General features: G+C 38.8%; 2 protein-coding genes across 7 annotated transcripts in view; one reads left to right on the plus strand and one right to left on the minus strand.

Annotated features, from left to right (window-relative positions):
- Nucleotides 1-18498, minus strand: part of ubn1 (ubinuclein 1) — a 240863-nt gene that overhangs the window by 97171 nt on the left and 125194 nt on the right. The window lies entirely within an intron of this gene.
- LOC133538561 (homeobox protein unc-4 homolog) lies at nt 1830-11723 on the plus strand. Its single transcript, XM_061880214.1, has 3 exons — nt 1830-2133; nt 2352-2527; nt 9051-11723. The coding sequence occupies exons 1-3, from the start codon at nt 1830-1832 to the stop codon at nt 10116-10118; spliced, it is 1548 nt and encodes a 515-aa protein (XP_061736198.1). The 3' UTR covers nt 10119-11723.

The raw sequence follows: 18498 nt of genomic DNA on the forward strand, positions 1-18498 counted from the left end.
GACCCCGACTTAAACAAGTTGAAAAACCTATTCGGGTGTTACCATTTAGTGGTCAATTGTACGGAATATGTACTGAACTGTGCAATCTACTAATAAAAGTTTCAATCAATCAATCAATCAATCAATCAATCAATCAATCAATCAATCAATCAATCAATCAATCCCGCATGTCAAACAAAGACTTGGACGTGGATTGTTCCTCCGATGCAAAGGGAAATTGGCACGAACCAGACGTGAATGTGAGTACATTTTATTTAATACTCTAATAAACTACAAAAAAGGCAAACAAAGGGCGCTCACAAGGAGGTACGAATACTTGGCTACAAAAAACAAAAGACTAGCACAGAGGCTATAACTATAAACACGAAACAAAAACACTTGCACTGTGGCATGAATAACAAAAACTTGCACTGTGGCATGAATAACAAAACTTACGTGGCGTGGACAAAATGAACAGCATAGCAAGGCATGAAGCAGATGAGGAATATGGGTGTCCAAAAAACAAAACCGAACATGACCAAAACAAAACATGATCCATAAGCGTGACATCGCGGGCCTGGCGCCATACTTTTGACACCCCTGGTTTAAACGAACATTTAAATTCATTTGCTTACAGCTTGGTGCCCCCAGTTCAAAAAATCCTATTTGAGCCCCTGTTGAGATGCATCTTTTAAGTTAAAGTTCCAATGATTGTCACACACACGGTAGGTGTGGTGAAATTTGTCCTCTCCCCACTCCCTGGGAAGTGAGGGGAGCAGTGGGCAGCAGTGGTGCCGCGCCCGGAAATCATTTATGGTGATTTAACCCCCAATTCCAACCCTTGATGCTGAGTGCCAAGCATGCAGGGAGGCAATGGGTCCCATTTTCATAGTCCTTGGTATGACTCGGCCGGGGTTTGAACTCCCAACCTACCATCTCAGGGCGGACACTCTAACCACGTCCAGTTTTTGTGATTTGTGCAGAAATGCACTGCACCTCACTGAGAGGTGTTTTTTTTTTTTTTTTTACAGCTGAGTAAAATGAAGTGAATTATATTTATATAGCACTTTTTCTCTAGTGACTCAAAGCGCTTTACATAGTGAAACCCAATATCTAATTTTTACATTTAAACCAGTGTGGGTGGCACTGGGAGCAGGTGGGTAAAGTGTCTTGCCCAAGGACACAACGGCAGTGACTAGGATGGCTGAAGCGCGGATCGAACCTGCAACCCTAAAGTTGCTGGCACGGCCACTCTACCAACCGAGCTATACCGGTTGGTAAATAAAATAAAAATATTATAAACAGCTTCCAATGCACAATTCCCCAGTGCAAATCAAGAAAACCAAACTACATGCATTTTGCGGGCTTACGCATAATTGCGTGCAATTCCGAAGTGTTTCGCCATTAAATTAGGCGTTAAATTGAGTGTCCTGGCGCATGCTCGGACATGCAGAAAGAATGGCTCACATCAGGTGTAATTAGCGAGCGAAAGTAAATAAAAAAGTAAAAAAAAAATAAAAAAAACATAACAGCGCCCGCCTCGCACCTCTTCCATTCCGCCGAACTGGTGACGTCACAGGTCCATTAAGGCTTCTGATTGGTCGCGCGAGCAGATGGGGGAGTCCTAATGAGCTGGCTTCAGGAGGAGGAGGAGGGGGGGGGGGGCGATCGCGACATCTCGCGCTGAACCACAACACGTCGCTGCCGGCTTTTCCCCCCACACGCGCATCCGTGGCCGTGGGAGACAAGGCATCCTTCTTCCCCGCTCCTTCCCCTCCTTCTGCGGACTGCATGTTCAGCCACACGCGGCCCCCCTCCCGCGCATCATCCTCACTTCGGCCCGGCTGAGCATGGACAGTCGCGTCCTCGAGCATCATCCGCACGCCCACTTCGGAGGCTCCTTGGGCGGGCTGGTGGGCTTCCCGTACCCGCTCGGTCCTCACCACCACCACCACCATCACCACCACCAGCACCATCAGCAGCAGCACCACCATCACTCCCAGCCGCACGTCTACGAGCTCGCGGGCGGGCACCAGCTCCCATCCGCGGCCGCCGTCCCCTTCTCCATAGACGGATTACTTAACGGCGCCTGCTCAGCCTCGGTGGTCAGCTCCAGCGGGCTCTTGTCGCCCGACGGACAGTACAAACTCTCCGGTAAGGTCTCCATCTTTTATAATCGAAGTGCAAAAAAAAATAAAAATAAAAATTGCATCTTTTTTTCTGTAAATTTTTACCGAAAATTATTGTTTTTGTTATTGCAACCGATTGGAATGAAAAGTTGTGGTCACTTTTATGATTAATAAAAAAAATATACTTAATTGAGCTGTAAATAATTGGCATTTTACTACATTATGCAACGATTCTCAACACAGATTCCGGGGACCCGGACAAAGAAAGTCCTGGTTGCAAACGGAGAAGAACCAGGACCAACTTCACCGGCTGGCAGCTGGAGGAGCTGGAAAAGGCCTTCAACGAGAGCCACTATCCGGACGTCTTCATGCGGGAGGCACTGGCCCTCAGGCTCGACCTAGTGGAGTCCAGGGTTCAGGTAATTAGCCATTTTTTAAAAATATATATATTTAAAAAAAAATTCATTTAAATTCAATCCCTGCTCAAATATGCATTAATTGTTAAAATGCTTGTTAGTTTAGGGCCCAGCATGCTTCCATCCTGCAGGGCATGCATTTGTCAATGAGCAAAGCTTCAATAAAGGAGGGTCACATGTGAATTATGCATGGACACAACCTATTGATTTAGGGGTTAATAAAATAGCCTAAATTGCTGACCTTATACCAGGGATGAAAATATTAGTATTTTGTACTAATTGAGGAATTAAATGACTACAAACTATATTGTTTAAATCTATTAATTAATGATCATATTTAATAGTTGTATTATTATTGTTATTCATTATTTAATTCGTTTTCTTAAACAATATTGCATTTAAATATATCGAATGTATATATTTAAGTTTACCTATTTAGTAGTATTCTAAATAAATACTAGAAATAATTTGAAATTAATTAGAATTTCCATCTAAATTATATACAAAACCTCTAATCAAACAATAAAATGCTCCTAATAATAATACAATAATTACAGTAACTAAATAAATTATTATCCTGTGAAATTATATATTAATGGTCATATGTAATTAATATTGGGTGGCATGCATTTTTATTGCACAATTCAAAATGTTATTATTAGTGCTAATTCTGACAAATAAAACATGTTAAATCTTGGATTTGTAAGGGGGAAAAAAAGAGAAAAAAAAGTGTCATTTTGCTTTTGGAGTTGACATGCATAATTGCGATTTACAGTGTATGTTGTTAGCGGATATTTGTGCACCTAAACCTGAGATTAGTCCGTTTAACGCTCCTTTGTCGCCGGGTTTGCGACATCCACAATCCACATTGTCGCACCGTGTCAGCGCCTCGTCCTCATCCTGCGCCTCTCAGCCGCCCCGCCTTATCTGCCACCAACACGCGGCCCTGAGCGAGCCTGGGGGCCGACCAGGGACAGCCTCCGAGGCGGCTATGAGAGGGCTGGGAGCGCGGCGAATTAGAGCAGAGGGCCGGTGGTGGTGAGGGTGGTGGTGAGGGTGGTGGTGGTGGTGGTGGTGGTGGTGGTGGTGGTGGTGGTGGTGTTCGGAATGAGACGCTGCCAGTTAGTTAGGGTGCAATTAGATCTAATTGGCGGAGTTGGCCATTAGGCAAAGTCATTGGTGATTAACACAAAAGCATCTGCTCGGACCTCAAACCGCTGCACGCCTGCAACCTTGCACACAGACATATTGTTGTCATCATCACACTTTATATGACATTAAAAGCAATATGTTGAAAGGTACAAGTCACTTACTGATGCATGTTTTTTTTACTGCAGTATAGGTTTCATTTATAAAATATATATTTTTTAATATCAGTTCAATACAGAAGCCATATTTATGTATGTATCATGGTTTGTCCAATTTTTTTTGCATATTGATGTTCTGTGGAGGACTGAATGTGATGCCCTTTAATTTGTGATTTAGCTTACATGCTTGGGTTAATCTTGTATAATTTATTTTCTATTTATGTAATCCATTTTATTTCCCCACATAGTTAAAAATAGAAAAAAAAACCGAGGTAAACAGCAAATTGTGCATTTAAATTTGGACTGGGCATCCTTTTTGTTGTGTACAGCCTCTTTTTCCCCTCTGCAGTAATTTACAGAAACTATAGTCCCATTAGCGCAGTGGTTCTCAACCTTTTTTCAGTGATGTACCCCCTGTGAACATATTTTTAATTCAAGTACCCCCTAATCAGAGCAAAGCATTTTTGGTTAAAAAAAAAAGAGATAAAGAAGTAAAATACAGCACTATGTCATCAGTTTCTGATTTGTTAAATTGTATAACAGTGCAAAATATTGCACAATTGTAGTGGTCTTTCTTGAACTATTTGGAAAAGAAAATATATAAAAATAACTAAAAACTTGTTGAAAAATAAACAAGTGATTCAATTATAAATAAAGATTTCTACACATCAACTTAAAGTGCCCTCTTTGGGGATTGTAATAGAGATCCATCTGGAATCATGAACTTAATTCTAAACATTTCTTCACAAATAAATAAATCTTTAACATCAATATTTATGGAACATGTCCACAAAAATCTAGCTTTCAACACTGAATATTGCATTGTTGCATTTCTTTTCACAGTTTATGAACTTACATCTGTTGAAGTATTATTCGATAAATATATTTATCAAGGATTTTTGAATTGTTGCTATTTTTAGAATATTTAAAAAAAATCTCACGTACCCCTTGGCATACCTTCAAGTACCCCCAGGGGTACGCGTACCCCCATTTGAGAACCACTGCTGTGGAGGACTGAGAGTGATGCCCTTTAATTAGTGAGTTAGCTTAAATGCTTGGGTTAATCTTGTATAATTTATTTTCTATTTATGTAATCCATTTTATTTCCCCACATAACAACACATAGTTAAAAATAGAAAAAAAACTGAGGTAAACAGCAAATTGTTTGTGCATTTAAATTTGGACTGGGCATCCTTTTTGTTGTGTACAGCCTCTTTTTCCCCTCTGCAGTAATTTACAGAAACTATAGTCCCATTAGCGCAGTGGTTATCTACCTTTTTTTCAGTGATGTACCCCCTGTGAACATATTTTTAATTCAAGTACCCCCTAATCAGAGCAAAGCATTTTTGGTTAAAAAAAAAAAGAGATAAAGAAGTAAAATACAGCACTATGTCATCAGTTTCTGATTTATTAAATTGTATAACAGTGCAAAATATTGCTAATTTGTAGTGGTCTTTCTTGAACTATTTGGGAAAGAAAATATATAAAAATAACTAAAAACTTGTTGAAAAATAAACAAGTGATTCAATTATAAATAAAGATTTCTACACATCAACTTAAAGTGCCCTCCTTGGGGATTGTAATAGAGATCCATCTGGATTCATCAACTTCATTCTAAACATTTCTTCACAAAAAAAGAAATCTTTAACATCAATATTTAAAATCTGGCTTTCAACACTGAATATTGCATTGTTGCATTTCTTTTCACAGTTTATGAACTTACATTTGTTGAAGTATTATTCGATAAATATATTTATTAAGGATTTTTGAATTGTTGCTATTTTTAGAATATTTAAAAAAAATCTCACGTACCCCTTGGCATACCTTCAAGTACCCCCAGGGGTATGCGTACCCCCATTTGAGAACCACTGCTGTGGAGGACTGAGAGTGATGCCCTTTAATTAGTGAGTTAGCTTAAATGCTTGGGTTAATCTTGTATAATTTATTTTCTATTTATGTAATCCATTTTATTTCCCCACATAACAACACATAGTTAAAAATAGAAAAAAAACTGAGGTAAACAGCAAATTGTTTGTGCATTTAAATTTGGACTGGGCATCCTTTTTGTTGTGTACAGCCTCTTTTTCCCCTCTGCAGTAATTTACAGAAACTATAGTCCCATTAGTGCAGTGGTTATCTACCTTTTTTTCAGTGATGTACCCCCTGTGAACATATTTTTAATTCAAGTACCCCCTAATCAGAGCAAAGCATTATTGGTTGAAAAAAGAAGTAAAATACAGCACTATGTCATCAGTTTCTGATGTATAAAATTGTATAACAGTGCAAAATATTGCTCATTTGTAGTGGTCTTTCTTGAACTATTTGGAAAAGAAAATATATAAAAATAACTAAAAACTTGTTGAAAAATAAACAAGTGATTCAATTATAAATAAAGATTTCTACACATAGAAGTAATCATCAACTTAAAGTGCCCTCTTTGGGGATTGTAATAGAGATCCATCTGGATTCATCAACTTCATTCTAAACATTTCTTCACAAAAAAAGAAATCTTTAACATCAATATTTAAAATCTGGCTTTCAACACTGAATATTGCATTGTTGCATTTCTTTTCACAGTTTATGAACTTACATTTGTTGAAGTATTATTCGATAAATATATTTATTAAGGATTTTTGAATTGTTGCTATTTTTAGAATATTTAAAAAAAATCTCACGTACCCCTTGGCATACCTTCAAGTACCCCCAGGGGTATGCGTACCCCCATTTGAGAACCACTGCTGTGGAGGACTGAGAGTGATGCCCTTTAATTAGTGAGTTAGCTTAAATGCTTGGGTTAATCTTGTATAATTTATTTTCTATTTATGTAATCCATTTTATTTCCCCACATAACAACACATAGTTAAAAATAGAAAAAAAACTGAGGTAAACAGCAAATTGTTTGTGCATTTAAATTTGGACTGGGCATCCTTTTTGTTGTGTACAGCCTCTTTTTCCCCTCTGCAGTAATTTACAGAAACTATAGTCCCATTAGTGCAGTGGTTATCTACCTTTTTTTCAGTGATGTACCCCCTGTGAACATATTTTTAATTCAAGTACCCCCTAATCAGAGCAAAGCATTATTGGTTGAAAAAAGAAGTAAAATACAGCACTATGTCATCAGTTTCTGATGTATAAAATTGTATAACAGTGCAAAATATTGCTCATTTGTAGTGGTCTTTCTTGAACTATTTGGAAAAGAAAATATATAAAAATAACTAAAAACTTGTTGAAAAATAAACAAGTGATTCAATTATAAATAAAGATTTCTACACATAGAAGTAATCATCAACTTAAAGTGCCCTCTTTGGGGATTGTAATAGAGATCCATCTGGATTCATCAACTCAATTCTAAAAATTTCTTCACAAAAAAAAGGAAATCTTTAATGGTAAATGGTAAATGGGTTATACTTGTATAGCGCTTTTCTACCTTTTTTAAGGAACTCAAAGCGCTTTGACACTATTTCCCCATTCACACACACATTCACAAACTGATGGAGGGAGCTGCCATGCAAGGCGCATTAACATCAATATTTATGGAACATGTCCACAAAAAAAATCTGGCTGTCAACACTGAATATTGCATTGTTGTATTTCTTTTCACAGTTTATGAACTTACATTTGTTGAAGTATTATTCGATAAATATATTTATTAAGGATTTTTGAATTGTTGCTATTTTTAGAATATTTAAAAAAAATCTCACGTACCCCTTGGCATACCTTCAAGTACCCCCAGGGGTACGCGTACCCCCATTTGAGAACCACTGCTGTGCAGGACTGAGAGTGATGCCCTTTAATTAGTGAGTTAGCTTAAATGCTTGGGTTAATCTTGTATAATTTATTTTCTATTTATGTAATCCATTTTATTTCCCACATAACAACACATAGTTAAAAATAGAAAAAAAAAACTGAGGTAAACAGCAAATTGTTTGTGCATTTAAATTTGGACTTGGCATCCTTTTTGTTGTGTACAGCCTCTTTTTCCCCTCTGCAGTAATTTACAGAAACTATAGTCCCATTAGTGCAGTGGTTCTCAACCTTTTTTCAGTGATGTACCCCCTGTGAACATATTTTTAAATCAAGTACCCCCTAATGAGAGTAAAGCATTTTTGGTTAGAAAAAACAAGAGATAAAGAAGTAAAATACAGCATTATGTCATCAGTTTCTGATTTGTTAAATTGTACAACAGTGCAAAATATTGCACAATTGTAGTGGTCTTTCTTGAAATATTTGGAAAAGAAAATATATAAAAATAACTAAAAACATGTTGAAAAATAAACAAGTGATTCAATTATAAATAAAGATGTCTACACATAGAAGTAATCATCAACTTAAAGTGCCCTCTTTGGGGATTGTAATAGAGATCCATCTGGATTCATCAACTTCATTCTAAACATTTCTTCACAAAAAAAAAGAAATCTTTAATGGTAAATGATAAATGGGTTATACTTGTATAGCGCTTTTCTACCTTTTTTAAGGAACTCAAAGCGCTTTGACACTATTTCCCCATTCACACACACATTCACACACTGATGGAGGGAGCTGCCATGCAAGGCGCTTTAACATCAATATTTATGGAACATGTCCACAAAAAAAATCTAGCTGTCAACACTGAATATTGCATTGTTGCATTTCTTTTCACAGTTTATGAACTTACATTTGTTGAAGTATTATTCGATAAATATATTTATTAAGGTTTTTTGAATTGTTGCTATTTTTAGAATATTTAAAAAAAAATTCACGTACCCCTTGGCATACCTTCAAGTACCCCCAGGGGTACACGTACCCCCATTTGAGAACCACTGCTGTGCAGGACTGAGAGTGATGCCCTTTAATTAGTGAGTTAGCTTAAATGCTTGGGTTAATCTTGTATAATTTATTTTCTATTAATGTAATCCATTTTATTTCCCCACATAATAACAGTTAAAAAAAAAAAAAAAACCAACAGATGCTTACAACAATGTTAGATGCTGTTACCATTCTTTGTGCATTTAATTTTTGACTGGCCATCCTTTTTGTTGTGTACAGCCTCTTTTTTCCCTCTACAGTAATTTACATAAACTATAGTCCCATTAGCAAAACATAAAAAATGTCAAACTATGGGGTGTAAATCCACCTGAGCTTGTATTTACTTGAATGCCAACGTTGTTGCTCATTTATTAGAGGTGCAGCTTGTAGGATTACAGCAGGCACTTAAAGCAGGCCTTTTGTCATGTGGGCAGGTTTGGTTCCAGAATCGACGTGCTAAGTGGAGGAAGAAGGAAAACACGAAGAAAGGGCCTGGGCGGCCTGCGCACAACTCCCATCCGACCACATGCAGCGGCGAGCCCATGGACCCCGAGGAGATCGCGCGGAGGGAGCAGGAGCGCGCAGAGAAGAAGAAGCGCAAACAAGAGCGGAAGCTGCTCAAGTCGCAGAACAAACTTCTGCAAGGGGACAGCTTCCACACGCCCGGCGGTTCCGAGAGCGACAGCGGCGTGTCGCAGTTCACCGACAGCGAGCAGCAGCCTTGTTCAGGCCCGAACGGGAATATTCACATGGAACTTCCCCAGATGACTAGAGGCGCCGAAGAAGGAGGACACCAAACCGAACCCAGCTGTGACCAAACCCGACACGACTTCAACCCCCAAAACCAAAGAAGAGAATCAGAGCAGGTTTCTCCGGGCAGTACGCACAGCTCTGGTAACACTGCAGGTCCGAGATCCTCGGCCTTGCAGAAGCGCAACCCTTTCAGCGTCGAAAGCCTTCTCTCGGACGCCGCGCCTCGACGGAAGCCACATCTGGACTTCTCCTCTCTGCCCACTCAGAGGACACTGGTGGGTAAAGGGCACTTCTTGCTTTACCCCATTACCCATCAGCCCCTCGGGTTTCTTGTGCCACAAACAGCCTTGAAGGCGGCGCCGTGTCAGGAGAACATCAATGGGCTCCATCTGGGACACAGCCTCCAACAGACTCCCACTGACCTCTCTTGCGGTCTTACTAAGCCTACAACCACGGATCATAAAACACACCACCATAACAGTCCTGATAGCAATAGAGGCGACACCGAGGAGCATGCTGGCGACTGCGGTGCGCTTTCCGTCTGTCGGACGTCTCCGGGGTGCGTCGATTCCGAAGAGACGGCAAGTTTGACAGTCCAAACAGAGGCCAAGCTGATCAACGGCTGCCAAACTGAGGAACAGAGCGCCAAAGAGGAGCCAGCATCGCCGGACCTCTCCGAGAGTCTGAGCGTAAACACAGACTGTAGAGAGGCGGCCGAAACAGACGGTGAAGACGTGGATATGGACTAAGTCACACTAAGGCGCCTTGCTCAGACACTGTCAGAAATAAGGGCACAGTTGGAATCCCTTTTGGTAATCAAGGTACAGTCTACATGTACCTCACAGAGCTGATTGGTGGACTCAATGGCCGCTAAAGCTACAGGAATGTTCCCGAGCTGTCAAAGGCTCAATGGATACAAAAACCTTTAAGCTTTGGCAAGTTGTACTCCCTGGTGGTACATTTTGTATTGAGAGTGAACTGTTCAAACATTCCCAAAGCTCTGCATACAGTAGATGCTTGCAAACATATCAGGAATAGACGCATTTCCACCTAGCCGTGCAGTTCAGTTCGCTGTGGTACAGTCTGGAATGGTACAACCCTGATCAAGTGCACTGTAAAACAGCATAAAGGCATTATAGTAGTGCAACAAAAGCCTCTAGTGCACAGAAATTTGTCAAAATAGCTGCGTCAATTGTGTGTTGACCCAATTTTACAAAGCCCTGGCAAAGCGCTTTCATACAGAACTCTGCAAAAGTAGAACATTTGCTGCAATTATGTCAAACTTAGTCAATTTCACCAAGATTTTGCCGCAATTATGTGTTCCTAACGCCAGTTTTACACAGATCTGGCAAAAAAACAAAAACACCTTTCATACAGAACCCAGCGAAGGTGGCATATTGCCGCAATTATGAGCGACTAAGCATGTTTCATACAGATCTGGCAAAAAACACACCTTATATACAAAACCGAGTAAAGGCGAAATATTGCTGCAATTATGTGGGATTAAACCACTTTTACACAGAACTGGCAAAAAAAAACCCTTTCAGACAGAACCCACCAAAGGTGGAATATTGCCGAAATTATGTGCGATTTAGGCAATTTCACAAAGATATTGCTGCAAATATGTGTTACTAATGGCAGTTGAACACAGATCTGGCAAAAAACAAAAAAACACCTTTCACACAGAACCCAGCGAAGGTGGAATTTTGCCGCAATTATGTGCAACTAAGTCACATTCACAAAGATCTGGCAAAAATAAATCCTATATACAGAACCCAGCAAAGGTGAAATATTGCTGCAATTATGTGGGATTAACCATTTTTACACAGAACTGGCAAAAAAAAACACCTTTCATAAAGAACGTGGCAAATGTGGAATAATGTCGAAATTATGTGTGACTATGACAGTTTTTCACAGATCTGGCAAAAAACACACCTTTCTTACAAAAACCCAGCAAAGGCTAAATATTGCCGCAATTATATATGCGATTAACCCACTTTTACACAGAACTGGCAAAAAACCCCAACTTTCATACAGAACCCGGCGAATGTGGAATTTTCCGAAATTATGTGCGACTTAGTCAATTTCATAAAGATATTGCCGCAAATATGTGTTACTAACGGCTGTTTTACACAGATCTGGTAAAAAAAACCCCGACCTTTCATACAGAACCCACCAAAGGTGGAATTATGCCGTAATTATGTGCGACTAAGTCACATTCACAAAGATTGGGCAAAAAACACACCCTACATACAGAACCCAGTAAAGGCGAAATATTGCTGCATTTATGTGGGATTAACCACTTTTACACAGAACTGGCAAAAAGACACCTTTCATACAGTACCCGGCAAATGTGGAATACTGCTGAAATGCTGTGTGACTATGACAGTTTTTCGCAGATCTGGCAAAAAACACACCTTTCATACAAAACCAAGCAAAGGCAAAATATTACTGTAATTATATGCAATTAACCCAGTTTCACACAATGTGGCAAAAAAAACAACCCACCTGTGATACAAAACCTGGCAAAGGTGGAATATAGCCTTTAATACTTTTGTGTGCCATTCAGCCAATTTCACACGAATTTGGCAAACAGTTGCCTTTCATACAAAAACCCAGTATAGGGAAATGATTGCGAGCGACAGAAATGTCCTTTCATACAGAACACAGTGAAAGTGGAATACTGATGCAATTGTGTAAGGTTGGGTCAGTTTCACACTGCTTTTGCACAAGCCTGGTCACCGCTATGTTACATCTTTGAGACTACTTTGGAAGATGGATTATACGAGAGGTGATGTCTGAGTCAATTCTGCAGAACATCAGTGAACAAATCCTTAGGACTCAAAGAAGCTGTGTTCCAGCAGGCACAAGACATTGAAACAAAGTTGAGAACTTGTTGAATTAGGTCCTGACCTTGAGCTACTCAAACATAACGTTGGAACAACTTGCTTTTTAACGTCGTTTAAACAATGTCGGTTTCTGACGTTGATTTGATCATTGAGTTTTGGTCATTTCTTAACCGATATTCTAAAACACACAAATACAACATTGGAACTACCGTATTTCCTTGAATTGCCGCCGGGGCGCTAATTAATTTAAAACCTCTTCTCACTCCTGCGCTTACCAAAGGCATGCGGTAAAAGTAAGCATGCGCTAATTATTTTAAAACCTCTTCTCACTCCGGCACTTACCAAAGGTATGCAGTAAAAATTTGAGTGTGATGTAAGCTTGGACCTTAAATCCTACTGAATAGCTCTTAATCTTCTTCCCTTTATGCGATTTCAAATTACTGGTATTGAAATCAGCCTCCTCCATTTTGAAAATGATGACAGGGGAAGTGTCACGAGTTTGACCAGGCGGTAATACGAAGCATGCGCTAATTATTTTGGGAAACGATTTTAACCCGGCAGTATTTCAAGGCAGGCGCATACTATATGCACTGCGGCAATTCAAGGAAATACAGTAAATGCTATTTAACAATGCTTAAACAATGTCAGTTTCTGACATTGATTTGATCGTTGAGTTTAGGTAATTTCCCAACCAATATTCTAAAACACACAAATACAACATTGGAACAACATGCTTTTTATCTACACTTAGTCAATTTCATTTTCTTACATTGATTTCTTCACTCAGTTTTGCTAATTTCCTAAGTGATATTCCAAAACACACAAATACAACATTAGAACACATGCTTTTTAAGTATGCTTATTTTTGGTTTCTGACGTTGATTTGATCATTGAGTTTTGTTTATTTCCTAACCAATATTCTAAAACACACAAATACAACATGGTAACAACATGATTTTTAACGACGCTTAATGTCGGTTTCTGACAAGGATTTGATCATTGAGTTTTGGTCATTACCTAACAGATTTTTTAAAACACACAAATACAACATTGGAACAACATGTTTTTTAATGACACTTAATGTCGGTTTCTGATGTTGATTTGACCATTGAATTTTGGTCATTTCCTAACCGATATTCTAAAACACACAAATACAAAAGGCTTTTTAACAACGCTTAATCAATGTCGGTTTCTGACATTGATTGGATCGTTGAGTTTAGGTAATTTCCTAACCGATATTTTAAAACACACAAATACAACATTGGAACGACATGCTTTTTAAAGACGCTTAATCAATGTCCGTTTCTGACAGTGATTGGATCGTTAAGTTTAGGTAATTTCCTAACCGATATTTTAAAAGAGACAAATACAACAGGCTTTTTAACAACGCTTAATCAATGTCCGTTTCTGACATTGATTTGATTGTTGAGTTTAGGTAATTTGCTAACCGATATTCTTAAACACGCAAATACAACATGGGAACAACATGCTTTTTAACGACGCTTAATGTCAGTTTCTGACATGGATTTGGTCATTGAGTTTTGGTCATTATCTAACCGATTTTTTAAAACACACAAATACAACATTGGAACAACATGTTTTTTAATGACGCTTAATAAATGTCAGTTTCTGAGGTTGATCTGATCATTGAGTTTTGCTCATTTCCTAACCGATATTCTAAAACACACAAATACAACATGGGAACAACATGCTTTTTAATGACGCTTAATCAATGTCAGTAACATTGATTGGATCGTTGAGTTTAGGTAATTTCCTAACCGATATTTCAAAACACACAAATACAACATGGGAACAACATGATTTTTAAAGACGCTTAATCAATGTCAGTTTCTGACGTTGATTTGATCTTTGAGTTCTGGTCATTTCCTTACCGATATTCTAAAACACACAAATACAACATGGGAACAGCATGCTTTTTAAAGACGCTTAATCAATGTCCGTTTCTGACATTGATTGGATCGTTAAGTTTAGGTAATTTCCTAACCGATATTCTAAAACACACAAATACAACATGGTAACAACATGTTTTTTAACGACGCTTAATGTTGGTTTCTGACATGGATTTGGTCATTGAGTTTTGGTCATTACCTAACCGATTTTTTAAAACACACAAATACAAAACATTGGAACAACATGTTTTTAGTGACGCTAAATCAATGTTGGTTTCTGACATTGATTTGATTGTTGAGTTTCGGTAATTACCCAACCGATGTTCTAAAACACACAAATACAACATGGGAACAACATGCTTTTTAACGACGCTTAATGTCGGTTTCTGACATGGATTTGGTCATTGAGTTTTGGTCATTTCCTAACCGATTTTTTAAAACACACAAATACAATATTGGAACAACATGTTTTTCAATGACACTTAATCAATGTCAGTTTCTGACGTTGATTTGATCGTTGAGTTTTGGTCATTTCCTAACCGATATTCTAAAACACACAAATACATTAGAACAACATGCTTTTTAACGACGCTTATTGTCAGTTTCTGACGTTGATTTGGTCATTTAATTTTGGTGATCATCTAACCGATATTGTGAAACACACAAATACAACATGGGTACAACATGCTTTTTAAATACGCCTATTGTTGGTTTCTGGTGTGGATTTGGTCATTTTAGTTTTGTTTATTTCCTAACCGATATTCTAAAACAAATAAATACAACATTGGAACAACATGCTTGTTAAAGACGCTTAATCAAAGTCAGTTTCTGACGTTGATTTGATCGTTCAGTTTTGGTCATTTCCTAACAGATAGTCTAAAACACACAAATACAACATTGGAACAACATGCTTTTTTAATGATGCTTAATCAATGTCGGTTTCTGACGTTTATGTGATTGTTAAGTTTTGGTAATTTCTTAACCGATATTCTAAAGCACATAAATAAAAACATGGGAACAACATGCTTTTTGATTACATAGCGTGTGACGTTGAATTGACCATTAAAAATTGGGTCATTTTGCTAACTAACAACATTGTTTCGAAGTCAGTTTTAAAGGACATGCATGAACGTTGTATCAATGTCTTGTGCTGGGGTGAAAGGGGATAAAGTCATTCGTTCATTACCACTGCAACGTTTAGGCAGCCCCGAAGATAATAATCTGTATTTTAGCACAACTTCCACCAATGGCGGGATACTAACCATGGAGAGCTGAACTGCACAACGAGGTGGAAAAGGTGCTTTAATTCCCGCCTACTTTTGAAGCCACCTGTCCAAACCACCGAGGTTCATCCTCCCCCTCACCATCCTCCCACGCAGGTTCTTTTCGCTTGAGCAGAACCTGCGGTTGCAACGGAAATCCTCAGCTATTGTACAAAGGAGAAATGATATTTATATGTCAACATTTTGATAAATAAAAGCTATTGTTTAAAAAAAAAAACAACACACACAGAGCACTGTCTTTGCAGGCATGGAGCAAGAAGGCAAGGGAAAAGGATAAATCCTCGATCTTTGCCGCGTGCAGCTCACCACCGTCTGGCTGTTTGTATTTATTGCTTTAACAAATTTATTCATTTGAAAAAGGCCGGCCGGGAATGAGGTTAGTGGCCGCCGGCTATAGGACCCCGCGCCTCCTGCAGAGTTTTGATATGAAAGTAATTATTTTCCCACAGGCTGCTGCGGGGTCTCCAGGCGGCCCCCGTCCCTCTCCGCCCTCCCCGGCCCGAAGGGTTATTAGACATTAGTGATTTCTAGTGATATGGAATCACATAAACTTCCTACAATAATAGAATTAGCATGAAAGGCAGGGGTGTCAAATTGAAATGGGGGAATAATGGCCAGCTGCGTGCGCGTCCGTGTGTGTGCATAGATGGGGCATGTGGAGGCGGGGTGTGGGGGCTTCGTGGGGCGGAATTTTCATGAGCTGGCGGCTTGTCAGGCGGCCCTTGTAGCCGGCTATATTAAGATAGATGTTCGATGATATCCCTCATTGTTCTGTCGCTTATATTGATGTCGCTGCCTTATCGCCCTATTGATCATGTGTCGCACATAATAGGACAGGCGTGCGGCCTGCCCGGGTCTGTGTGCACCCCCCTCACAAAAGACGCCGGGGCCCCTCGTCATTTGTTGTTATTGTGTGTGTGTGTGTGTGTGTGGAGGGGGGGCCCTACGGGAATAAGCCAGATAAAGATTCAGGCAAGGGAAAAATGGAGAGATGGCGAGTGAAAGCTTACATTATTTTTTTTGAGGGGTGTCTCAAACTAAAAAAAATGTTGAGGCAGGGGTAGTGTCACGCCAAATTTCTTCCCCCCCCCAATTTACTTCCGGGGTCATGATAAATACAGACGTTTTGTTAATGCTATATTATAAAAATATAACAGTATATTATAAAAATACAGACATTGTGTTAACGCTATATTATTAAAAAAAATATATATATATTTTTTTTTACAAACAAGCTATGGGATGACGTAAGAGGAAAGGTGCGGAAACTTGACCCCGCTTAATCCCATAGCTTGTGATTGTAAATTGTTTTCTTTAAAAAAAAAAAATCATTTTTTATAATATAGTGTTGACAAAATGTCTGTATTTTTATAATATAGTGTTATATTTTTTATAATATAGCGTTAACAAAATGTCTGTATATTTATAATATAGCGTTATATTTTTATAATATAGCATTAACAAAATGTCTGTATTTTCATAATACAGCGTTATATTTTTATAATATAGCATTAACAAAATGTCTGTATTTTTATGATATAGCGTTATATTTTTATAATATAGCGTTATATTTTTATAATATAGCGTTATATTTTTATGATATAGCATTAACAAAATGTCCATCCATCCATCCATTTTCTACCGCTTATTCCCTTTTGGGGTCGCGGGGGGCGCTGGCGCCTATCTCAGCTACAATCGGGCGGAAGGCGGGGTACACCCTGGACAAGTCGCCACCTCATCGCAGGGCCAACACAGATAGACAGACAACATTCACACTCACATTCACACACTAGGGCAAAATGTCTGTATTTTTATAATATAGCGTTAACAAAACGTCTGTATTAATCATGACCCTGGAAGTAAATGGGAGGGGGTTTCTTGTAGGGGGGGAAGAAATTAGGCGTTACAGTGCCCAAACTATGGCCCGATAGTGTCCCAAAATCTGGCCCGCGAAAGTTGTAAGTTGAAAAAACAAACAAAAAAAACCCCTTTTATTTTATTTAATTTTTTTTAAATCGGTGTGTCTTAGCCGTTCAGGCAAATCATAATATTGTCTAAAAATGCATTTTACCATCAATGTAGTGCAGGTTCTTTCAGTCAATTAGTGCGCCAGGACCATATAGACCAGGGGTGTCCAAAGTGCGGCCCGCCGCTAATTGTTTACCAGCCCGCCACACATTCTGGAAATGCTATTGTAAAAATAAAAAAGAACATTAAAGGCCTACTGAAATGAGATTTTCTTATTTAAACGGGGATAGCAGCTCCATTCTATGTGTCATACTTGACCATTTCGATATATTGCCATATTTTTGCTGAAATGATTTAGTAGAGAACATCCACAATAAAGTTAGCAACTTTCGGTCGCTAACAGAAAAGCCCTGCCTTAACCGGAAGTCGCAGACGATGACGTCACCTGTTGATGGCTTCTCACATATTCACATTGTTTTTAATGGGAGCCTCAAACAAAAAAAGCTATTCGGACCGAGAAAACGACAATTCCCCCATTAATTTGAGCGAGGATGAAAGATTCGTGTTTGAGGATATTGAAAGCGACGGACTAGAAAAAAAAAAAACGCGATTGCATTGGGATGGATTCAGATGTTTTTAGACACATTTACTAGGATAATTCTGGGAAATCCCTTATCTTTCTATTGTGTTGCTAGTGTTTTAGTGAGTTTAACAGTACCTGATAGTCAGAGGGGTGTGTCCACGGGTGTGTTGACGCCAGTGTCTCAGGGAAGTCGACAGCAGCTTTATGGACGGCGCAAGCTCAGCTGATTTCCGGTAAGAAGCAACTTTTTACCACAATTTTCTCACCAAAACCTGCCGGTTGACATTTGGTCGGGATCCATGTTCACTTGACCGCTCTGATCCATAGTAAAGTTTCACCTCCGGGAATTTTAAACAAGGAATCACCGTGTGTTTGTGTGGCTAAAGGCTAAAGCTTCCCAACTCCATCTTTCTACTTTGACGTCTCCATTATTAATTGAACAAATTGCAAAAGATTCAGCAACACAGATGTCCAAAATACTGTATAATTATGCGGTTAAAGCAGACGACTTTTAGCTGTGTGTGTGTGCAGCGCTC

This window comes from Nerophis ophidion, linkage group LG20 (assembly GCF_033978795.1).
Source record: "Nerophis ophidion isolate RoL-2023_Sa linkage group LG20, RoL_Noph_v1.0, whole genome shotgun sequence".
Lineage (NCBI taxonomy): Eukaryota > Metazoa > Chordata > Actinopteri > Syngnathiformes > Syngnathidae > Nerophis > Nerophis ophidion.